The 26,444-nt window shown below is 38.2% G+C and overlaps 1 protein-coding gene across 1 annotated transcript in view; it reads right to left on the minus strand.

Annotated features, from left to right (window-relative positions):
• Positions 1-26,444, minus strand: part of ADAMTS20 (ADAM metallopeptidase with thrombospondin type 1 motif 20) — a 170,511-nt gene that overhangs the window by 17,053 nt on the left and 127,014 nt on the right. The window contains exons 29-36 of the mRNA XM_047788004.1: positions 18,593-18,760; positions 11,686-11,859; positions 11,277-11,447; positions 6,997-7,197; positions 6,140-6,269; positions 5,520-5,614; positions 5,336-5,430; positions 4,683-4,816 (exon numbers count right to left, since the gene is read on the minus strand). Coding sequence (XP_047643960.1) covers positions 4,683-4,816; positions 5,336-5,430; positions 5,520-5,614; positions 6,140-6,269; positions 6,997-7,197; positions 11,277-11,447; positions 11,686-11,859; positions 18,593-18,760 — 1,168 coding nt within the window. The remainder of the gene's footprint in view (positions 1-4,682; positions 4,817-5,335; positions 5,431-5,519; positions 5,615-6,139; positions 6,270-6,996; positions 7,198-11,276; positions 11,448-11,685; positions 11,860-18,592; positions 18,761-26,444) is intronic.

The following is a 26,444-nucleotide window of genomic DNA, read 5'->3' on the forward strand; positions in this document are numbered from 1 at the left end:
CTTTAATATAAAAATATTCATATCACAAATAGCCCTTAAAAATGTCAGGGATATCTATAACTAATCCAGATGCTTTAAATACTAAATAAATGCTTTATTATATTTTATATCATAGTGAATACCTAAAATATATAAAGTAAGGTCAAGGAACAAAATTACGAGAAGAAACGTTATTTAAGGATAAATAAATTATGACAACACGAGTGCTAATAGAGAGTATACATATCGATTCACTTAGGAATTCAAAAACAACCAGCTAAAAAGGGTGCTATTTTCTTTGATTTCTTATATTATTGCATTATATTATTATTTCATTTTTTTCCTACTTTTGCTAAAATCATTAGCAAAATTTCTTGAGGGGCAATAATGCTGAGGGTTCTATATAAAGTATCAAAAAATAGAGTCATTGGCCAAAAAATAGGTTGGGAGGAAGTCTAAAGGTCAGCTGATCCAATCACTTATTCATAATTGAAACGCTTAAATCATATCCCAACAAATGCTCATCCAGTCAGTGGCTCTCGTCTCCCCTAATGTTGTTTCAAATACTTCACTTTTCAAGAGGACAGCAAGATCACTGTGTGCCCCCATGATGATGTCAGTTCCCTAGAGGCAACACCCACATCATTGTTTCTGGAAACATGTATCATATATCCAAGGGCAGTTTCCAAAACCGGGAGGCCTTCAGTGGTATGCCAGAGTCAACTTGTACCACATCATGAGAACCAATCATATGTATCTCTTCCCAACTCCATGTACAATGACTTCAGGTTGGTAGCTGAAAACTGGTCATGGTGGTAATATACACATCATGGAAATTGGCAAATACTATGAGTCAGACTTTTTTTTTTGGTCGTGAAGATCTGGTTGTTGAACATTTACCCGCACACCACTGGTTATACACTGGTACTTAGGGTTAGCCTGGGCAAACAGACAAAATTTTCAAATTATCCTTTGCTCCTAGTGCTTCCACCCTTACCTGGATAATCCACTGATAGCGCTGACTTAACATGCTTAAAGCTACATGCATTATCTTTTTATCCAAACACATTCCCCTCCCCCTGCTATATTTCTCACTTCATTGAACTATATCACCATCCACCTGGTTATTTTGGAAATCTTTTAAATATCCCATGCCACAAATCCCCATGTTCCTTCTGCTGGAAAATCACAGAGTGTACCTCTTTACTATGTTGCTCAGGCTCTCTTTTGTGAACCACGTCCCTCATTTAGGTCTTCATCATTTTCCATCTGCATTATTACATTAGTTTCCTAATTATCTTCATGGATGAAATTGTTCTCCTCCCAACTGAGTCTGTTCCCTCCCTTGCTCGTGCTTTTATTCCAAAGGTCCCCATAACTTAGAAGATAAATCCAACTGTGCATTTTAGTATGTATTGTTCTTCATTCTCTGCTTTATGGAACTTATGTAATAAGCTGCACCCCCCACACACACCTGCCAACCTGATTTCAATTTATATTTAGACAAAACTGTTTCATCTCTGATGGAACCAAGATGCTTCACCATTTCAGGTTTGTCTTCCCAGTGTTTCCTCCTGAAACTCCTCTCCTCCACTTTGGTTATTTCAAATTTGTCTTCAAAATTTCCTCAAGACAGACAGCTCCTTGAAACAAGCTGAAGACTTTTATTCAGCAAATATTTTTTTAAAACTTATTATGAATTGAGCATTATTATAAGTACTGTATGAGCCAAATGAATTGAGCATTATTATAAGTACTGTATGAGCCAAATAGGGGCTGATAGAAATTGCATACTACCTGAGAGAGACAGGTAACAGAGTAGATACTATCATATGTTACAGGTGACAATTGCTATAGCAAAAAAATTATAATAATAAAGCCAGAAAAGGATGGGGGAAAAGGGAGTTTAGGTGGAGAGTGGTCAGGACGAATTCACTGGGAAGGTGTATTTAAACAGAGACCCAAAAGAAATTAAGGGGTAAACCCAACCGATGACTATGGGACAGTTGTTCTGGGAAAATAGAATAGAAAATACAAAGGCCTCAAGGCGGGGCGGGGGTATGCCTGATGTATTCAAGGAATAGCAAAGGGTTAAGTGTGTGTCTGAAGCAGATGGTGCAGGAGAAGAGTGTGGAAAGGAGGAGCAGAAAGACATGCTGAGTTTTATTGACAATTGGCAAGATTTTCAACTCCGTTATGAGTTCAATGGGAAATGTCTGAAGAGTTATGAGCAGAAGTTGGGGTTGTTTTAAAAAAAGATGAAATGAGGTAATGTATAAAACATGGCATGGCTTATGTTTTATGGGATTGCTCTGGCTTCTCCACTGAAAAGAGAATCTAGGTAAGGAGTGGGGAGAAAGGTGAAATGAAACTGGAGTGCTACCAGAGTAAACAGGAATACCAGCTGACAAGCATAATAATCCAAGTGAAAAAAAAATTACATGGACTGGGATCAAGGTGGTGGCAAATGAGGTAATGAGAAGGTAGTTTTGCCAATTGAACTAAGGTAGTCTTAGTTCAAGCTGCTCTAACAAACTATCGTAAACTGGGTGGTTTAGACAACAGAAACATTTTTTGTAGATCTAGAAGCTGAAAACATGTACCAATATGGTACAGTTTTGGTGGAAGCCCCCTTGCTGGCTTTCAGATGGTCATCTTCGTTCTATGTCCTCACATGGCAGAGAGAGAGAGAGAGAGGGAGCGCTCTGGCATCTTCTCTTTTGATAAGGGCATTAATCTTATGAAGAGGGCTCCACCCTTAGGAGCTAACCCTAACCTAATAATCTCCCTAGGACCAAGCACCATACATTGGGGATTAAGGCTTCATCAGATGAATTTGGGGGGGAGGAGCACAATATAATCTATAGCAGCATGTATGCTGAAGATTCACCTGACAGAATTTGATGATGGATGGCATGTAGGTGTGAGAGAAAGGGAGGAGTTAAAGACGTGGCTATGTTTCAGCAAGAATAGCCAGGAGATTATAGTTGACATTTACTGAAATGGTAAAGATTTGGGTAGAAGGAGTGGTTGTGAATAAACACTGAAAATTCAGCTCTGGATACATTGCCTGATCCCTATTAGACATGCGTGTGGCTATGCGCAGTAGAGAGTTGAATCTTGGAATTATTCGGGGTAGCGGCCCAAATTGGAAATATACATTTGGGACTGTCATTTAATATATGACAGTGGTGTAGGCCGATGGCTACAGCTCTGATTGGACCCCTAGCCTGGGAACCTCCAAATACCATGGGTGCAGCCCTAGAAAGACAAAAATAAAAGTAAAAAATTATCTCTCAATCCTAACTCCTCTGGAAAAAAAAGGGGGTGGGGGAGGAGGAAAGAAAGTGTGGGGAAAAGGAAGAAAAAAAACCTGAGAGGCATCTCATTTTAGACATAAGGGAATTCAGGCTTGACAAGATATGTTCAAGGTCATGTGACTGAACATATGGTGAAGGGATGCAGAAAATTTACACTCAGACAGTCTAACTTGAGTTTATGATCATAATCATAACAGCATAATGCTTCCCCACTGCAGTAACGGTGGCTGTTTAGTAAGTAGCCACTATTACTGACTATAACCATAGTTCCTTCATATATCTCTGTGATTTAGAGATTATATATTCCTGCACTTATTGTCTCAACAAACATTTTTTTTGTCTTTTTTTTTTTTTAGGGCCTCACCCACAGCATTTGGAGGTTCCCAGGCTAGGGGGTCAAATTGGACCTACAGCTGCTAGCCTACCCCACAGCCACAGCAATGGCAGATCCTAGCCATGTCTGAGACCTACACTGCAGCTCTTGGCAACACCAGATCCTTAATCCACAGAACAAAGCCAGGAATCATGCCTGCATCCTCATAGATCCTAGTCAGATTTGTTTCTGCTGAGCCACGAGGGGATCTCCCCAACAAACATTTTTGTTTGTTTGTTTCATTTTATGGTTTATGCACTGTGCTAGGCACTGGTGATTCAATTGTAATTTACAGTTTCTGCTTCTGAAGTGAACTTTTTGCCTTCTATTTCACTTTGTAACTTCCAGGATGGCAGGCTACCTGATGCTCAAAGGACATTAGTTTCCATAAATACATTTTGACTTGACTGGACTATAAATCTTCTCAGAAAGGCAGCAGGCTCACAATCTGGGATCTGTGAATGAGACTTTATCTCCACCCAATGCCAGTTACTAACTGTATGAATTGGAACAAGTCACTTAAGCTTCTACAAGTGCATCTTAATGTCATCACTTGCAGCAATGTGGTGCAAGACTGCCTTACCTAGCACAGGGTTGTTAAAAAGACTGAAGGAGGCAAAGCATAAGAAAGCACTTGACAATCTGTAACCCACAACTAATGTTCATTATAACTTTAAGCCCTCACAAAAAATAAAAGCTTATATAATCACATTGAGGATATTAACTCCCTTACTTTTAAAGTAATTTAAGGATTTTAAGGTAGAGGGTAATATCTTGGAAAGGCAGTATTTTTACTCTCTTTACTAATGACATTTTTATTACAGTTTCCATGGTCTGTGTCACTGTATTGGAAAACTACAACTAATAACTTTAATTTTTTTGAAGTAATTATTGTACAATGCTAGTCCCTTCCCTGTACCTTGGCTACCATATACACAAGATAGCATACTGTTAGACTTGCATTAGCAAATAGAGGCTTTTCATTTTACAAGTAGAGATTAGGCACTTACTTTTAATTTGCATGGAAATGAGATCAATTCTTATTTTGCTGAAAACAGTGTGTCCAGCAGCCAAGTAGTCATTTTTACACTCACAATCTTGCCTCCTACTTCCATTAAAAGGACATTCATATGGATTTTGTAGTCTGTAACAAGATTAGAATATTTTTATTATATACAGTTTTTAGACCACAATGTGGATAAATGGTCCACTGTGTAAGTCGGAAAACAAAAGACACTCTTCAATATTATAGTGTCCACAAGTTAAACATGAAAGAAGCAAAAATTGCTTGAGGTTAATATACAAAATAATCAATGGGAAATTCAATATCAGTTTGTGGAAAAATAATTCAGCTGCAGTTCTCCTACCTTTTGTTACTGGAATTAATATGATTTCTATGAAAATATACACAGGTCTTAAAATCTTCCCTCCTTGGTCCCACTGCTCACTCACAGTATCCTTCTTAGTCAGTCTCTTTGAGAGTGCATGTTAATACCCAAATCCTTATTGCTGAACAGGCATAAACAGCATCTGGCTTGGGTCCTAATACATCCTAAATTACTTGTCCCACTATGAACTATTCAAGTACCACCCTGAACTCTGGAACATCTAAATCTCCTACGGACCATCAAAATGCAAAGACAAGCTAAAACATAGCTCATACCTAAAGCCATACACTTCAGAAAAGTTGTCTTCTTCACCCTTGACCAATGATATATATTCCTTGGGATTCTCCAAGTGCATACCTGCACAATAGATCTGAGGAGAAATGCAAATATCTAGAAAAGCTTTTTCCAAAGTCATCAATGCTAAATGTTAAAATTAAGTAGGAAGTATTTTCATAATACCTTTATTATTTTTCCTTTAATGTTAAGGTAATAGTCACCATCCTTGGCACTGCTGTTTTTCACTTGGATTTCTTTGCAGGTGGTAAATGTCTTACCTGTAAGGACAAGTGCATACGATTTATCAACAATGAACAAATTACAAATACAACATGAATTAAACTCAATCACACAAATATTGTCATACTCAAAAAAAAAAAAAGACCCTTCATTTTGTGGAGTGTATGACTATTCCAAATAATTATTTTCAAAAGTTAATTAAGGAGTTCCCGTCGTGGCTCAGTGGTTAATGAATCCGACTAGGAACCATGAGATTGCAGGTTCGATCCCTGGCCTTGCTCAGTGGGTTAAGGATCTGGCATTACCGTGAGCTGTGGTGTAGGTTGCAGATGCAGCTTGGATCCCACGTGGCTGTGGTTCTGGTGTAGGCCAGCCAGCTGCAGCTCTAATTCGACCCCTAGCCTGGGAACTTCCATATGCCGTGGGAGTGGCCCTAGAAACGGCAAAAAGACAAAACAAAACAAAACAAAAAACCAACCAACCAACCAAACAAACAAAAAAGTTAATTAAAAGTTCTTAGGAACACTTAGGTACTAGGTAGATTTTTGAAGTCTATTACTTACAGTCATTGACATAACATTTCTTTTGAGCATCTGGTTTTAAATGCTTTAAACATAAGTCACTGGACCAACCATTTTCGGCCATACATTCCACTCTTCTCTCCATTACTCCAACTCCACAAGTCACAGAGCACTGGAAACAGAATAAAATTTGAAGTTAAAGTATATAATGGATAATAGGTATATAATAGGTAAGAAAAAAATACATATTGCCTCTTCTCAAACCAGGTCCTTTTGGAACAAACTGAGGATTGATAGTGGTTAGAATTACTGCAGATACAAAAATATCCTGAAGGCTGGACAATCACAGATGGGAGTAATCCTTAGGAGACCGAATCTATTATTTCTGTTACTGGCTTCTTTCCATTTATTTTGTATAGTTATCTCAGCAGTATATTGTAAATACTTGATAAATATTTGTTGATGGTTATTCAGACTACTGAGATTTTTCTCATTATTAAATGCTAAGTTTAAAGAAGCAATATTTACTTGCTTTCTGTCAGTTAAACTGGAAATGGAATATGGTGCTCATAACAAGTATAACTCACCTATTAGATTTATTTACTTTTTCACTTAACCAATAAATATTTCTTACACATCTACTCAAAATGCAAGTCACTGTGCCAGGCTCTCTGAGCAAGAGATATAAGTATTAGTTATGATCCCTGCTTAAAGCAAGTTACAGCCAACACAGGAAGAGAGATGAGATATTTATACCCATAACTGATAAAGTGATTGTTAGCAATAGGGGCATGAGACAACTCTGATAACTAGTTAGACATGCAGATTATAAGCATCCCACAACTAGAAAGTCTCATTCGGAAGACTGACTGAATATAAATTCATAGCTATATACTGACCTTGCTCCATTTTCCAACTTTCCAAGTGGCCATATGCAAACACGTTCTAAAACTGCATTTGTAAACCTGAGGGGAAGGCAGCACAGGGCATTCTCGATAGTCTACAGGCCACAGCTGATGAACCTTATATTTTTCAGTAGATTGGATCCCAATGCAATATGTAATCCTTTGTCGGTAACTAAATCCACAGTTACCTGCACACTGAAAAATACACTGTTACAAGGGGAGAAGATGCTGCCCTTAAACTTAACTGGGGCCCACTACTTGTCAGGTGCTTAATATATATTATGTTTTTGTTATCCTCACAATAATCGTATTTATTAGCCTCATTCACAGATGGGTAAACAAAGGTTCAGAGACATTAGACAACTTTTCCAGAGTTGTACCAGTGAATGGAAGGGATCCAGATTCAGGATAGATTGTTGAGCTGCAGTGTTTATGGTTTCTTTTGTGGTTGTAATACTAAACGGATAGCTTAATTGGAGGAAAATTTACCTCCTAGAAGCACAACTTTGGAGAAATGAAACATATCAATGATTCTTACCCAGAATAAAGGACATTGATTAGTCTTAATATACTAGTAACCATATATAAGTTTATCATACATTTATCTTTATACAGATAATGTGATGGGTGCTATCATTTGGATAGAATATTTAAGTGATTTAGATATAAATTAAAGGTCCAGGCCAAAAATGGGCAAATTTCTGATTCCAGGAAAAAGGAGTAACAAGGAATAGAGTTACCTTCTAAACCAAAGCAATCAGAACACCTGGACAAAAGAGCTAAAGCAATGTCTCTTCAGACACTGGACACTAGGCAATGAAGAATAGGATCCCCGAGAGATAAAAACAAAAATATAACCATATAAATGACAGTTTTCAGGTCTTGGAACAAGGAAAGGAACCCTAAAGGGATGGCAACATTCTGACCAGTGCACACATATATGTGAAGATGCCAAGTGTGGCCAAAGAAGAATGAATTAGAAGACATACAAATCAGTGTGTCTGGCACTCACACAGACATATTGTGTCTTTTCTTTCATTTAGACTGGAAAACCTTATACGCATGCAGTAATAGATAAAATGCTCAAAAGGGCCTTGCCACAGTAGAGGGGAATAGCTAACTCTAGATTAAATAATGCACAGGTCTCACATTAAAAATCTTAGGAGCTAGACAAGAAGAGATTAAACTGCTTATGGACAAAATAACTGCATTCCAGAACAAAGCTCAAAATACATATAGGAATAAAATTCTCGGGTAGTCAACAAAGTAAAATTCATGATGTCTTCTAGCCACAGCAGTCAGATAAGAAAGAGACAAAACCATTCAAAGGAAGTAGCAAAACCATCACTATTTGCAAACGACATGATATTAGACATAGAAAACTCTAAACACTTCACCAAAAACTGTTAAAACTAATAAATGAATTATTAGTGATAGGATACAAAATCAATATACATAAATCTATTGCATTTCTATACACTAACAACAAACTATCAAAAAGAGAATTGTTAAAAACCATTCCGGGAGTTCCCGTCATGGCGCAGTGGTTAACAAATCCGACTAGGAACCATGAGGTTGCGGGTTCGGTCCCTGCCCTTGCTCAGTGGGTTAACGATCCGGCGTTGCCGTGAGCTGTGGTGTAGGTTGCAGACGCGGCTCGGATCCCGAGTTGCTGTGGCTCTGGTGTAGGCCGGTGGCTGCAGCTCCAATTCGACCCCTAGCCTGGGAACCTCCATATGCCGCGGGAGCGGCCCAAGAAATAGCAATAAAACAACAACAACAACAACAACAACAAAGACAAAAAAAAAAAAAACCATTCCGTTTACAACTGCATCAAAAGTAATAAAATGGCTGGAATAAATTTAAACAAGGAAGTGAAAGACCTGTACTCTGCAAAAGGTAAGATACTGACAAAAGAAACCAAAGAGTACACAAATAAATTAGAAAGATAATTTGCATTCATGGATTGGAACCATTAACATTGTTAAAATGCCCATACTGGAGTTCCTACTGCTGCACAGTGGGTTATGAATCTGACTTGCAGTAGCGTGGATCACTATGCAGGCATGGGTTTGATTCCCAACCTGGTGCAAGAGGTTAAAGGATCCAGCGTTGGAGTTCCTGTCGTGGCTCAGTGGTTAATGAACACAACTAGCATACATGATAGAGTTTGATCTCTGGCCTCGCTCAGTGGGTTACGGATCTGGCATTGGTTGCCATGAGCTGTGGCATAGGTTGCAGAGGAGGCTCAGCTCCCGCGTTGCTGTGGCTATAGGGTAGGCCTGCCGTTGCAGCTCCATATGCCGCTAAGGCAGCCCTAAAAGACAAAAAGACCAAAAAAAAAAAAAAAAAAGGATCCACTTGTATTCAGTTCCTGGCCCAGGAACTTCCATATGAGTGCTGGAAAAAATGTCCATACAACCCAAAGCAATCTATAGATTTAATGCAATCCCTATCAAAATACCAATGGCATTTTTCACAGAACTAGAATAAAGAGTTCTAAAATTTGAGTGGAACCACAAAAGGCCTGGAATAGCCAAAGAAATCTTATGGAAAAAAACAAAAAAGCTGGAGGTACCATGCTTTTTTATTCCAATCTATGCTATAGAGTTGTAGTAATCAAAAACAGTATGGTAGTGACATGTAGATGAATGGTACAGAATAGAAAGCCCAGAAATAAACCCATTCTTATATGTTCAATTAATCTACCAAAAAAAATCTAAGAATATGCAATAGAAAAAAAACAGTGTCATCAATAAATGGTGTTGGGAAAATTGGACAGCTACATGTGCAAAAGTGAAACCGGATGACTTTCTTACACTATATACAAAAATAAACTCAAAATGACTAAAAATTTAAATGTAAGGCTTGAAAACTTAAAATTCCTGGAAGAAAATATAGGTAATATGTTCTTTCACACCAGTCTTAGCAGTATTTTTTTTTTTTTTGTATACGTCTTCTCAGGCAAGGACAACAAAAGCGAAAACAATTGCGACCACATCACTATAAAAATCTTTTGCCCAGCAAAGGAGACTGTCAACAAAATGAAAAGGCAGCCTAGTGAATGACACAATATATTTGCAAATAACATATCTGATAAGGAGTTAATATCCAAAATATGTGAAGAACTCACACAACTAAATATCCAAAAAAGCAAACAACTCAGTTAAAAAAATAGGCAGAGGAACCCAATAGGTATTTTTCCAAGGAGAACATTCAGATGGCTCACAGACACATGAAAAAATGCTATTACTGATCATCAAGGAAATTCACTCAAAACGATGATATCACCTCACTCTTGTCAGAATGGCTATGATCAGAACAATTATAGTGTTGGCTGAGATGTGGAAAGAAGGTAACACTGCTGGTGGAGATATAAATTGGTACAGCCACTGCGAAAACATTATGGAGTTTCCTCAGAAACTCTAACTAGAACTACCATATAATCCAACAAAAGTCCACTTCTGGATATTTTCCTGAAGAAAACAAAAACACTAATTTAAAAATATATATGCCCCCCAATATTCACTGTAGCATTAATTACAACACCCAAAGTATGGAAGCAAGCTAAGTTTCCATAAATAGAGGAACAGATAAAGAAGATTATCTATCTATCTATCTATCTATCTATCTATCTATCTATCTATCTATCTATCTATCTATCATACATCTTAAACTTACACAGTGCCATGTGTCATTATATCTCAATAAAACCAGAAGATTTTTTTCTTTCTTTCTTTCTTTTTTCTTTTTAGGGCCATACCCATGCATTTGGAAATTCCTAGGCTAGGGGTCGAATCAGCTGCAGCTGCTGCCCTACACCACAGCCACAGCAACGTGGGATCCGAGCCACATCTGTGACTTACACCACAGCTCACAGTAACAGATCATTAACCCACTGAGTGAGGCCAAGCATCAAAAGTGCATCCTTATGGATACTAGTTGGGTTCATAACCCACTGAGCCACAATGGGAACTCCCAGGAAAAAAAATTTAAGCAGCCAACTATGCAAGGACAGATGCCAAACTGTTCCTGGTAGTTGTTTTCACAGTTGCCACTACCTGGCACTCCAGAACTGCACCAGAGTTTAGCTTACATGTCACTTGGCCTCTACTTGCACCGTCCATCTGCCAGCAGTTTTATTCCTTAGATGGATATGCACAGCATTATTTGCTCCCATGTTCAAATTCAGAACCAGTTTCAACTGGGTCAGATTTGAGACCCAGTTGTATTTTCCAGGAGCGAAAATTCTCAACGTCCTTTCTTTGCCTTACCTGCGATGAGTCTCCTGTTACCACAATATACTTGCAGGGAGGATTTCCGCACTGTTTGATTGAAAGAGGTCGGGTTAAAGGATCACAGAAACTTTCGTTCACTTGAAGGTTTCGTGCATCCACGCACCTCACCTGCCGATGCGTCTCTCTTTGCTTACATGATGTTGAACACTGGAAACACAAGGACAAAACGAAGAACACGTTCTTTTATTGAAGCGTTGTCTTTGGATGTTTACTTGTCAGTACTCATATCCAGGAGTTCTCCTGTGGCTCAGTTGGTTAAGGATCCTGTGTTGTCCCTGCAGCAGCTCGGGGTGCTGCTGTGGCCCAGGTTCAATCCCTGGCCCGGGAACTTCTGCATGCCAGGGGCACAGCCAAAAAAATAAATAAACAAACACTCAATACTCACATCCAGCCACCCTCCTGCCACCCACTGGTACTGTATGCAGTCCTGATGCCAACATTGTCTCTGAAAATAAGGCCGTGTGGAGCGATCACACTTTTCTTCTGCCACCCGACCAACACCTCGCAGTCTGCAATACACATCCCTTTGCTGAAGTCCAGAGCCGCAGGTCACAGAGCACTACCAAGAAGCCCAAACAATTTGAATAATTAATTCACAAGTACCAAATTATGTAAAAATTGCAAAATAGAGTCATGACCTACTTTCTTGTTTCTTTTCAACATAACCTGATATTATATCATACATTGGCTAGAAAGTACATGCAAGAAGTATTTTTGACATTGTCTGGTCTGGAGCATTTATACAAATATACAAATAGGTTTTCTTTATTTTGCAACACCTATTCAAGCTTTACAGTAATTATGACCATTTACTCTGTCCGAATTGATAAAGTTTTCTTCTGACTTAAGCATACTTCCTATCTATAAAAACATACCACTCAATCTAACTATTCTAATAACCACACTGCTTAAAAATATTTAAATTCTAACTCTGCATGCCTAATCTCTGTCAAAGAAACAACAATCTTGGAGCCCCGTCACAGCTCAGCAGAACCAAATCTGACTAGTATCCATGAGGATGCAGGTTCGATCCCTGGTCTTGCTCAGTGGGTTAAGGATCCAGCATTGCCTTGAGCTGTGGTATAGATCGTGAGTTGCTGTGGCTGTGATGTAGGCCAGGGGCTACAGCTCCGATTTGACCCCTCGCCTGGGAACCTCTATATGCTGCAGGTACGGGCCTAAAAAAACAAACAAACAAACAAAAACAAAAACAAAAACAAAAAAAAAAGAAAAGAAAAGAAACAATAATCTCCAAGTGTGTGCTATGTTCATCTTTAAAGTATAGCCCCTACTACAGCTTGGGGATCCAAATAGTTGCTTATTCGTTGATCCATAGGATATAATTCATTGATTGTATTTCAATGGACAAGTATTGGGAAACTATAAGCATACAGTTTACTTTGGTAACCTTGTCTTAACCTCTCCAGGTCTCATTGTTCTTATCTGTACAAAGATTTTGTGCTCTTTGTAAAATTTCAAAGAACAATTCCCACGCATTTACTCCTGACAACAGCTCTGCAAAGAAGGTACCAGGGCTGAGAGCCTGAGACTCAGAGATGTGAAGTCATTTGCCTGAGCTGCTGCCTTGAGTCAGTGGTGAAGCAGGTTTAAGCCCACTTCTTTCTTCGCCAGACTTTGAGCTCTCAGCATGCTGCCTCTGGGGGTGGAGGAGGCTTTTTCAGCTCTACAGGCCAGATCATAAAACAGCAGAGCTTGACCACCACCGAGAGCTCTGATGCCAACATTAATAAAGTTGGAGAACATCGAGGGATGTTTATTTAATTTGGGAGCTTGGTCTTTATACTCTGTTATTCCAGAAGGGACTGGAGTTCATATTGAGGAGTAGGTGCGACCTCATTGCTGTTCCCACCTCTGATATTAGGAGGGTAAAAACTCAGGTGGTTCACAAAGATCTCTATTTCTGCAGGGTTCCCAGAGTCACTGATTTCTTTTTCCCTAATAATAAATATTTATCTGCAGAACGTAGTTTCACCATGAATTTTTTTAAAAATTCAAAGCCCGCAAAAGCAAGAACTTCCTTCACCTGATAGATTCATGCAGGATTTTGACTCTAAAGGCACGTTCAAAGTTAGTTTTCTATCTTAGGTGTATAAATGGCAATCACTGACTTGAAGAGGATTTTTGTATTTTTTAACGTATGATGAACATTACGCATATCTACATACTTATTTTTATGGACCTTGATTTTTATGCTTAAGCAGTTGACTTTTGCTAACTTATGAAATGCTTTCACAAAAAAATACATGGCTCCTTTGTATGGGGACAATAATAACTTGTCTTACACAGGACACAGTATTAAGCAATCTAGGACATCATGTTGGAACGTGGTTTAGCTCATCTGAAGCTCATGTGAAAATGGTTATCTTACAAAATAAGGCTCTTTTCAAGGGGGGTAATTTCAGAAATACAAACTATATTTGCAAAATTTCCAATCTCTAAACCTGAAAAAAAATCCTTAAAAAATTCATAAAACACAGCTTAGCAAAGAAGTTCTGTCAAACAAATATAATTTTCTATGGCTCCACAATCCACAGTGGCTTACTAGTCCTTTGACCATAGCACATGTTTAGAAGAATCCACTGAGACCATGAGTAGCTACTATTGTGGACCTCACTCTAAAAAAAAAAAAAAAGACTACAACTTGGGAAAACACAAGTAATATTTGTTTTTCACTTTTTTAGACGTAAGAGTGCAATGGAGTAAACTGATGTGATTTCAGATTTGAACAGAGAAGAGGCAGACCATCTTAAGCATCAAGAAAAATGATAAAGGAAGAGTTAACAGGCAGCCTAGAAATACAAAGCAGTATTCAGGCACTAGCTAGGAAAGACTGACAAACAGAGTCACTCAGTCCCAGAGCAAAAGACATCCTCTCTATCCTTGGGCTCCAGCCTGTCCTCCTGGAAGACTCAACCTGGGTGGAAAGATGAAGTGGCTCTGGATCCTTGGGCAGGGGCCAAGGGGCCATGAAGACTTAAGAGTTATTGTCTTTTTTCTTCTTTTTTTGGCTGCACCCACAGCAGGTCGTGAGCTAGCAAAGTGACAACACCAGATCCTTAACTTGCTGAGCCACATGGAAACTCCAAGAATCACTATCTTTTTAGATTATAAAAGATATATATATATATATATATATATATATATATATATATATACACACACACACACATATCAGGATGTTCTCAAATATAGAGATGCTTATATGTATTTTGGAAATATAGAAAATATGGAATAAGAGAAATATAAAATCACTTAACTATACCAGCATGTAGCACACAGCTTCCAAAAAAACCCTTTTTTTCAGACAAGGGGCTTTGGGAAAGGGTGGTACTAGCTGGTAGATGTGTGTGATTTTGGAACTCTTATGACATTTGGTTCCAGCTATGATCTTAAAATATTAGGAAGAAAATGATGAGTCCCCCAAAAGAGGAACCAAGTAAGTGACTGCTATCAAGTGGCTATAGATTCAATAGGTTTGCATGAGATTCTTTAGGTATCTTTGTAAGCTGTCCGGCAGGTTTGCCAAGACCAAGGGGAGGTGAGGATTCTGGATAATTTTTTTTTTTTCTGAGCATAAAAACTGTGTTAGGATGGCACAGAACTGAACAGATGGGGCCTGGGGTGATAAGGAATCTAACACCAGGCTGGCCTTAAAAACTTAAATTTATAAGTGAAGCTGGTATCTTCAAAACAGGTAAAATTAAGTGAAAACAAAAACAAACAAAAGTTTTGGCTCCAGAAAGGATAAGATGAGGAGTTTTTCTTTTCTTTTTAAATGATTTTAGTATTTCCTTTGCCTCTAAATGTATACATCTGGACCCAGAGGACAAAGGACTCTATATAGCAATGTGTGTTCCTGTTTGGCAGCAGTCGTTACAATGCATTACTGAAAAAATGATGTCAAATAACAAATGAAGAATGTTAACTTGAAAACTCATGTGAGTACCTCTGTGGTCACAATTTGCCAAATGAGTCTTTCCATTGGAGGTATAAGGTAAAATAGTAATAAAATAAAATTATTTTATGGCAGACCATTATATTAAAGCAATGTTACCATTTATGCAGTCAGAACAAAGTAGCAACCGGTGATTATTTTGTAACTACCTCTGAAATTACACTTCTGTTGAATATATTATTATATGCAGTGCAGTGACAACCTGCAATTGCTAACTTCATGCGAGTACTTCTTATAGAATAAATCAAAAGCCAGTGACTTCACACGGGGTCATTTGTTTCTGGCAGAGATTCGAGGATTGTATAGGTGTCTGAAGCTAATTTCTATGACGAGGAAAACCAATTCAAAGAGCAGAAATCCGACTCTGTACAAAAGCATCTGTGTTTTTTACAGTCTTTGCATATTCGTATCTGTATCTTAGAAACTCCGAAAATACGTTCCTTTAGTGAATCTTATATAATTTCATACTTGGTGGTGAGCCAAGGCCAAGTTGTTAGCACCGTTGATTGATTCACTTTTGTGGGGCTGGAGGGAAGGGTCAGGAAGTGTCCCTCATGAATAGTAACCACAGCAGCTGCAGCAGCTGCAAGACAGCACAGGATCCTGGTGGTCAAAAGGCAGAGTCTCCCCATCTCCACTCCCAGTCCCCAGCAGCTCCTGCCTGATGCCAGAAGGAGCAAGTATCTTCCATATGCTGGGTGCAGGGCCTTTAGAGTATTTCTCCCTCTTGGAGAAAACTACTATGCCATTATCCTGACACATCTTTAAGTAAAGCAAACCCTCACTTTTAGCAAAACCACAATATGACAAATATACATATTAAGAGGTGGCCAGTCTTTTTTTGCAACTAAATCACAGTATTCACAGTTTTGCAAACTAAATCACAGTATTCAGTATTTAGCAATATTCTAAGCCGGGTGCAGAGTGAACAAGATAGCCATCGTGTCTAAGAGTCCGTGTCCTGAGATAATGCTGAAGAAATAGGCATGGGTTAGGTTTTAGACTTACCTCCTAAATACAACCTTAGGTCATAGAAGAATGATGAGCTAGAATGGAGTGGCTGCCAAGGAGACTCAAGAGTTACTTTGAAAGAATTGAGAGAAGCTAGGGAGTGGCTAACTGTGGGGAGAAAGGATGGGCCAAATATTTCTTTCTTGAATGACTTAGTAAGTAGTAGTGGCATTCATTAAATAAAATAGGTTAGGAAGTTCTCATCATGGCTCAGAGGTAAGGAACCCAACTAGTATCCATGAAGACTCAGGTTCAATCCCTGGCCTTGCTCAGTGGGTTAAGGATCCGGCGTTGCTGTGAGCTATGGTGTAGGTCACAGAAGCGGCTCAGAGCTGGCGTTGCTGTGGCTGTGGTGTAGGCTGGCATCTGCAGCTCTGACTCAACCCCTAGCCTGGGAAGGTGCAGCCCTAAAAAGCAAAAAATATTTTAAAATAAAAAAATAAAACAGGTTAACAGAAATCTTCTAAATCATGAATCATGACCTCTGCTAAAACACAAGAAATAATTGCATTTACCAATATTTGATGCAGAAACAAATGTTTATATATGTATATAAGTGTGTGTATATATTTATTTATTATATGTGTATAATTTGCTTTTTTGTTTTGAGGTGGAAAACAAAGACATGTTTGCTTCTAATTTTCAGTCAAACATGAGCCACATTCCACAATTCTCAGCACCCTAACACTTGATAGAGGTTGCCTCTTCTACACAGAAACCTGAGATACTCACTCAATTTGGGAGCTTTTTATTCAAAAACAGTGATGCACTGACATTGTCACTTTAAAAGCTGGTGCCCTTCCACCTACATGCCTTTTTCAAGGAGTAAAGATGAAAACTTAGGGGCCCTGAGGAACCCCACTTCTAGCTCCTGTTTGAACCCCTATCTTCCTAACAGGCATATAGATCCAACATCAGACAGAGAAAAGGATGCTTCATCAGCTGAAGATGAGTTTCTTTTTCCCACTGTAGGACTAGGTCCTTTAAGAAGCGACTAAGTCTGGACCTAGAGATTATCATACTAAGACAGAGAAAGACAAACATCATATCATATCACTTATATGTGGAATCTAAAAAAAAGGATACCAATGAACTTATTTGCAGAACAGAAAAAGACTCACAGACTTTGAAAACAAACTTACAGTTACCAAAGGGGACAGGCGGGGAGGTGGAATGGACTGGGGGTTTGGGATGGGCCTATGCATACTGAGGTATATGGAATGACTGGCCAACAGGGACCTGCTGTATAGCACAGGGAACTCTACCTAATATTCTGTGATCATCTATATGGGAAAATCATCTGAAAAATAATAGGTGTGTTTATACATGTATAACGTGAGTCACTTTGTTGTACAGCAGAAATGATCACAAGACTGTAAATCAACACTTCAATAAAACTTTAAAAATGAGAAAGAAAGAAAGAAAGAAAGAAAGAAAGAAAGAAAGAAAGAAAGAAAGAAAGAAAGAAAGAAAGAAAGAAAGAAAGAAAGAAAGAAAGAAAGAAAGAAAGAAAGAAAGAAAGAAAGAAAGAAATGTATAACTACGGTGAGGTAATGCTGGGAGCAGCCAGATAGCTGTGCTGAAAACCTAGCGCCCCTGAGGTCAGGCCTTGGGAAATTATTCTCGTCAACATTACTGGCTTCATTTGTAGCCTTTTCCCTGGCTGGTCTTTGCTTGGCAAGCACATCCAAATGTATGCCTTCCCCGGTTTGGGTGTGGAGCTTACTTTCCTGAGTGGTGCAGGGAGCAGTCACCCTTCTTTTTTAAACTGAGGTCTTAGCCTGGGCCTCTATGTATCAGCTATCACGTTCGCTGAGTCTCTCCAAATGTGTCCACTCTGGCCTCTGACCAGAACGGGCTCCCCGGTTCTATCATGTCCTTAACTTTTAAACAGCCTCCAATTATGATCTGTGTGGAACGCACCAGTCCCATTTCCGAAGTTGCAACCTCAGCTCAGTGGAAACAGGCAGTTGCTAAATACCTCATCATATATATTTTACTGTTAGACCACCTGGAATAATATTATAATCATCAGTAGCCTCCTTAGTAGTCGGTAACAGAATTTCTTGTAAAGTTTACAGCCACACCAAAAAAAGATCAAAGGATTAATTTGTTATTAAACTATGAATTTAGCAAATGTGTTAACACTGTACAGTATTCAGAGCATAGTATAAAAAATGTGTAGTAGAATAAAACACATTTAGTGGAGTAAAACTTTCAAGGTTATTTAAAGCATGCAGAATGAATTAAGATTTTTCTTTTTAAAGGCAAAAATGCATATATCGTCATAAAACACCTTACATACCTGCTTCCATCTGTTGGCTTTCCACGAAGGGCATCTGGCAGATCTACAAGCTTTATGAGTTCGGGGTTTCCGTAGATGACTGCAATATTTTTCTTCCAATTTCCCATGGAATCGGTCAACGCAAAGTACCTCACGGTACTTTAAACCTTTACCACAAGAAGCTGAGCACTGGAGAATAAATATGAATATGCTTGATTCATTGTATTTTGACTAATTTTATGGTTACCTACAAGAAGTCTAAAACATCATTGCTTTGATATTTTCATCAAGATAGACTTTAATCTTTCTTTCTTTTTTTTGTTTTGTTCTGTTTTGTCTTTTCTTAGGGCCATACCCACAGCACACGGAGGTTCCCAGGCTAGGGGTCAAGTTGGAGCTGTAGCTGCCAGCTTATCCTACAGCCACAACAATGCAAGATCCAAGCCGCATCTGTGACCTACACCACAGCTCATGGCAACGCCAGATTCTTAACCCACTGAGCAAGGCCACGTGGATGCTAGTCAGATTCATTTCCGCTGAGCCACAACAGGAACTCCAGACTTTGATATTTCTAATGAGAGAATTTAAAATTTGCTAATCTGCCCAGGTCATTAATTGATGTTGCTATCACAAGATATCCATATATGCTATAAAAAAGTATTGATTGCCTACTACATAACAAGCACTCTTCTGGTAAATGCTTTAGATCTTTGGAAGTTAAAAATTATCTTCAGCTAATTCCTGCTATGACACATAATCCAATACAACTTGCTTTCTTTTTTTAATTTTATTTATTATAGTTGAGTATAACTTGCTTTCAATTTTGTATGGTCACCACCTATGCTAACCCCTGTCAACTAAAAAAAAAAAAAAAAAAAAAAAACGCAACCTGAAAGTTGAATTAAGTTTTATTTGGGGTGAAATTAGGACCTAAGCCCTGGAGGCAGCACCTTAGGTAGCCCTGAGAAACTGCTCAGAGGAGGCGAGGGGTGAAGCTAGGAAAAACGAATTTTTGCAACAATGGGGAGGTAGTAGGAACAAAAGATTTATAGGTAACCAGATTGACAGAACATTCACAGAAAACCCTTTCAATGGGGAGACACAAAGGTCTGGGCTTCCTGGAATCACTCCTCTGATATGTTTTCCTGAGTTCCCTCAGGGCTCTTTGGCCCACCCTTGGGAGTGGCTGTTCTCACTGCTGACCTCGACATCTTTTGCTTTGCCCACTAAGGACAGCCCAGGAGACAGTATTTCAGATGCTGCCCCAAAGAGGAAAGGGGGGGATATGATATAAGCCATAAAGGTGAAGGGGGAGGGCCCTACAGCCATGCACACATTTTGCAGAAGTTTTCGGCTGGTCTCGTGAAGGTGATTACTAGTCATGGACATTAGTCATCTTTGATGGATTTTAGTGTTTTTCTGGATATGAGGAGATGCAAGAATTGGGTTCATAAAATCATCTCCTGAAAATATCTAACTATCTGAAGGCCTGTTCTTCCAGTTTTCCCAGAGCACAGACGGCCTCACTCCTGGTCTGCACCCTGAGCTCCACTCAGGGGGGTGCTGCAGGTCCGCAGCTGCAGTTGCTCATGTTCTACTCCATGTAGAGGCTGATGGCAAGTGCCAGACTTCAGTTCCCACCCCATACACTTTGCCACAATGCAAAGTATATTTTGGATGCTAAAACAAACAAACAAACAAACAAACAAACAAACAAAAAAAACTCAACATTGGAAACTTTGGTTGAGAAAGAAAAAAAAATGTTTTGGCTGCATCCATGGCATGTGGAAGTTCCTGGGCCAAGGGGAGAATCCACGCCAGAGCAGTAACCTGAGCTGCCACAATGACAACACAAGATCTTTGACCCACTGAGCCATCGGGGAACTCCCTCAGAAAAAATTAAGGGCAATTCAGTTCAGGTTTGCTTTAAGCATCAGTCTGGAAACTGTGTTTTTTCATCCTCAAGCCTCCAAAATATTTAGTAAAAATCTAAAACCTAAAATCTCTGTAAAGATATAGGGGAAATAATGATTGGACTTCATTTGTTCAACCAGTTTTCATTTCATGAATGAAGCCAATGCAGAGGAGAGGAAAGGGCCCGGGGCTCTGGCACTGAATACCAGCTGTGCCACTTACTAGCCAGGTGACTTCAAGCGTATTTCATCCTCTGTCCAAGCCACAGTTTCTTCACTTATACAGTGGTGATAATAACGCCAATAGTTACAGGTTTATTATGAATTTAGCCTGGGCTAAAGAATATGAAATGAATGTCTCACCCAGTCCTGTTACACGTGTGCTTCCTCAATCAATGCTAGTTCCCTCCTCTACCATTTCCCCTCATAGAGTCTCAGGATGTTGACAATTTTCAGCATGATATATGTACCAGGGAAAAGTCAAACAAAAAAGACATGGATTCCGGACAACTCGTCTCCTTCCTCTGAGACAGCTGTTCACATATGGTTTCGTTTAGAAACATAGACTGGGTTCTGAGAACAGTAGCTAATATATTATGCACTTTATGTATATTGTGAGTTCAAAGACTTGGACTATCTGCTAATAGACTATAGATGCCCCAACCATTTTAAATTTTAAAAAAAGAATAGTTTAGGGAAAATGTACCTTTTTACCTTATCTGCAATATTATATCCCATTTGTGTAGGCAATTAATTGAAGTTGGTGCCTTGATTACTAAGACATTACCGTATCTGAGATGCTCTCTTCCCATGAACACCTATCGCTTTACATCCACTTAGAACACACTTAATGTGTGAATCACTAATGCAGCTCATACACTGTATTATGTACATTCTTTCCTGCTATTGACCTTCTCTTCCAGGCCTGCCTTTATACTCTACTCTTCCTGGCCCCTTATCTTGGGCACCTCCCAGCCTATTTGACTTTACTATTTCTTAAAAAGTATAACATATTTTATACTAAAAAAATCACATACTATCAAGTACCAAGCATATATTATCAGGGAGTGTACGTACATGTTCACACATGGGAGAAAGATTTTTTCCCTCAGGTGTCTGTTATTTTTTCTAACTTTTAAATTGTGACCTTTTGAACAAAAGAGCATTCATTACTCCCCGCTGATATTCCCTTTTAAAAAGGAATCATTATTGTGAATATTCGTGATATGAGCACCGTTAGTACTTACGGAAGATGGGAAAATATTTACTATTTCAGTCATTCTATGAATAGTAGTGTTTCTACCACATACCAAGAGTAGCATATAAATGTAGTTTCATTAAACATCTTTTGACTTTGTCCTTGCTTTATCTTCAAGGTACTTATACTCTAAATGATACATACCATCAAAGAAAATGAATAATGCCACAGTACTTCATAAGTAAAAGTTAAATTCAATAGAGATACGAATAAAAATACTACAAAACCAAGACTTAAATGCCATTTGCAGCACTGCAGGGCAATGGGGAATCTTGGAAGAGGAACAGTGGTATAACAAAACACACAAGACTCTTTTACATTTAGAAAGTGGGGTTCCAGAAGGCACCCTGTTTTGCAGAACCAAGGTGCTGGGCTTTAGCCCACATGACTTTATAACGAAGGTGCCCTATGTAGATTAGTGAGCAGGAACAGGCAAAGGCAGTGACAAAGACAAAGCTACCTCTTAGTGAATAACAAAGGAAAGTATTAGCACTGGTGCACACCTCTAGGGCATAGGGCATAGTGCTGCTGCTTATAGAATAGCATAGTTTATGCATAACTCCCTTATTTTATCTTTGAAGGAGACCCTGTACATTAGAAATCTGCAACAGCAGATGTTTGCCTTCGGCAGAGATCAGCTGTTCAGTGGTCTCCAACACTTAGAAGCCATTAAAATAATATAACACAAATTATGATTGGATTAAGAAATTCATGAAAAGTGGGCACTTCTCTAGGAGATATTTGCTAAGTACTCAGGGAGAGATGATATTTAAACTCAGTCTTGAAGATGTAGGTTTGTTGATGGACAAAGACAGATGGGCTTATGTATTTGTTTGATATGCCTTATCCAGACATTGCCCATGTGTCTCTGTTTTGCAAAATTCTCCTAGTTCTTTTATCAGTGCCAAGAATCCAAGAATCAGGCAGTAAACATGCAGGAAATAATTGATATTCCTGTTAAAAGTGACCAATTCACTTATGAAACTATGTAACATCGGAGGAGACATTAAACTAAAGATTCTACTTTAGAACTGAACAATACATTTCCTCTGTGAGCAACATCTGTGAATGGAATGTAAGCTCTGACACTGTCTTCAACACCAAAGGTAAGATTAGTCTTCACAATCTCAATAGTGTCTCCTCATCTAATTCGAAATCATCTTTGATTCTTTCTCTTCTTTATTATTCTAATTTGTAACTAAGACTATCGTTAAACACAATTTTAAACGTATTTTTTATTTCTTCTCAAGAACTGACAATGGATCTCTATCATCTTTAATAGAAAGTCAAAATTTATACTCTTCCCCTGTTTTCTTGACCTGCCAAATTTCAGGCAACATACTTTTCCATCTTTATAGTCTGTTACTTTTTTCTCAACACCTAAACTTTGATCTGCTTAGGCTTAATATAATTACTTTCTCTTTAATGTGACATATTCATTCAACAACAGTGCCTAATTCATATTATTTCCTTTTACCTCAGCTAATCACTTCCCTTGGTGCTTTCTAAATAGTATTTAGCCTTAAAGCTCTAAGTCAACCCCATGTCTAGGGTGAATACATACCAATCTTTGACTTCACTGAACTCTTCTGTCTCACTCTGTTTTTAGCACTTCATCGTTTTCTATTTTTATCACATGCTTTATCTATCCAGCCTTCTGGAGGTCAAGGACCTTTCAGATCACTTACATCTCCCACCAAGTGGCAGGTACTATAAACATCAGCTGATTAATAGATGTTGCTCCTAAGTGCAAGCAATTCTTATTTGTTTTTATTAAACTCTAAACCAATTTATTAAAACATTTTACATTCCATGCAATATATTTATTTGTTATTAAACTCAAAGTCTTCTAGGAAAGGTAGACAAAAAGTACAAGATCAAAGAACTGCAAAGGAAAGTATGCTTTGGTTATACTTTTAAAGTAGACCTCTCTTTCTCCAGATCTGAAGAGGAATAAGTACAGTATTTTATCATGTCTGATGAATTCCATGTGGGGATTTAAGTAAAAGAGAACATGTTATGCAAAGAATTATATTTTAGTTGGAATGAGGCAGTCACAGAATAAATAACTAGTAAAATGCTACCTTCCTTCTCTCAAACCACGGTACATTCGGAGTTGCAAAGTTTCCACAAAATAGCTTATTTGGTAGAGAAACCAAATGGCAACTCTTTCTTCTGAATTCTTTTCAGGTTTTTTTTTTTTTTCAGTTTTGTTTTTCTCTATTTTATATCTCTAATACCATCCTATTCCCTGGAGGTTTTATTAATGCTGGATGATTTATTTCTAGCATTCTTGTCAAAATTTTTTTCTTTAAAATCACTTGAATCATCCTTGGTTGACAGTCTTACTAAACCCTTCCTGATATTTTTGCCATGAATATTATGGATTAGTAAGTGTAGGATGCAACCTCCTTCAAAGTGGTGACATTAGATACTAATGACTGGAACTGACTATTCCAATTAATTACAAATATGCCTAAGATATGCCTACTTAAGGAAAACAGGGCATTTGAAACAAACATATACTTTGCAAGCCCTAAAAATGCAATAGAATATCCAGAATTATGCAGGTTGGCTGGCATATTCAGTCCCAAGTTGGAAAGTTGAAATAAATGAGTTCATTCTAACATGATTCACTTTGGAACAAGTCTATCCTTGTCTTTAACTTGAAGTTGTACGTAATTACAGAATAACATTAGTCTTGATATTTGAGGTGTGGATTATTGCTTTGTTTGTTTATGTGTACGGATACTACAGAGGCATGAATGAATTGACAGTTTGTGAGAAACTTGATGAATTTAATTCTAGAAACTTAAATTCCAAATTAAGTTAAAATAAGGAAATGAAATTTACTGACCTCCAGTTTTAGGAAATGGAAGACCTTGGGGTGTTGCTCATGTGTGTTTGTCTGTGTGAGTGTCTGTATATTAGACTTTCATGAGCTGTTATGGTGATCTAGATCTTTCTTCTTTCTGACAGTCGTTGAAAACACATTGATATGGGGGGAATTAATATGTATCCTAATTAGTAATAAGGTAGTCCTGAAAAGTAACTATTACACTCTTTCTTTGTCATGGATAAACTGCCCTTTATATACCATAAGCTGGGCAACCATAAGTAATTTCTTCAACTTGCTCAACCTCTATTTGTCATATGTAACATTGGTAAAAGAATACATATTTCATATAAATGTCTGGGTAAAGGTAAGGAGAAAGGGACTTTTTTTTTTTTTAAAGAGAAAACTTAGAAAACACTAAAAATTTATAATGCTATAGCAAAATGTAAAAACCTATTAACATTAATAAGAACAAAAAGTTTCCTGCAGAACGTAACACTGATTACATGAAGGACACACACAAAAATATCTTCCATAATGGAAAAGAGAATATTGTTTCCTAGAAAATAGTTTGCCCATTCCCAGCTCTGGACCTTCACACATGTCATTTTCTCCATCCTAACAACCTTTCTTCCATTTCATCCCTTCAAGGCTGAGTTTTAAATCTCATGCCCTCAGCAAAGCCTCCTTCCCTGATGGAAGACATTAACCCAGACTAAATTAGATTTGGCTTTGACAGAGCTTTTTTTTCCCCCCTCTTTATTTTATTTTATTTTATATTATTTTATATTATTTTATTTGCCACCCTGAGGCATGTGTAGTTCCCGAGCCAGGGATCAGATCCAAGCCACAGTCATGACCCAAGCTGCAGTGGCAGCAACTCCAGATGTTTGACCCACTGTGCCAGGTGGGGATCAAATCCTTGTCCCAGCACTCCCAAGATGTCACCCATCCCATTGCACCATGCAGGAAATCCTTGACAGAGCTTTTATAATACTTATATATGGTAGTTACCTGTTCCCTGTCTCTTTTCCCTGATAAAGAGACCTGGGAGCAGATCTCCTATTGTAGGAGATCATGAAAAATAGAAAGAACCCCAAATCACTTGTTCCTAATTTAATGTGTTATGAACACTCTTCTTCTCAAAAGGAAGAAATAATTCCAGTGCACCATTAACCATAGTTCTTCTAAAATAATAGCTATTCCACTGGTGGTCGCACAAGCTGATTTGAGATTGTATGTTTTAAATTTAATGCTTATTTTACGCAGTAGTGACATCTTTAGTTTTAGCTAGATCTATTAAAAAAAAAGGGAAAGAGAAAAGAAAAAAATAAATAAAGTTTTGTCTACTGAATAACAAGTGAAATCAGTTGTTAGTGCTGGAGAGGAAACAAATTCAACTGGGAACCATGTGGTTGTGGGTTCAATCCCTGGCCTCGCTCAGTGGGTTGGGGATTCAGCGTTACCATGAGCTGTGGTATGGGTCACAGATGTGGCTCAGATCTGGCATTGCTATGGCTGTGGCATAGGCTGGTGGCTACAGCTCTGATTCACCTGGGAACCTCCTTATGCCACAGGTACAGCCCTAAAAAGACAAAAAAAAAAAAAAAAGAAATGTCTATTTCACTTGGTACTGTGTAGTGCCATCTATGGATAAAACATGTATTTTTGTTTCTGTGTTCCTCATGTAAACTTTAACTAAATTACCCTACAAATAAATATTTAAAACTAATATTTGACACTATCTTATAAGTATTAGAAACACAATATCAGAAAAGACCTCTAACATCAATGCTAAGTTCTATATAAATTTTTTTTTTTTTTTGGCTTTTCTAGGGCCGCACCTGCGGCATATGGAGGTTCCCA

Source organism: Phacochoerus africanus, chromosome 7 (assembly GCF_016906955.1).
Source record: "Phacochoerus africanus isolate WHEZ1 chromosome 7, ROS_Pafr_v1, whole genome shotgun sequence".
NCBI classification, from domain to species: Eukaryota; Metazoa; Chordata; class Mammalia; order Artiodactyla; family Suidae; genus Phacochoerus; species Phacochoerus africanus.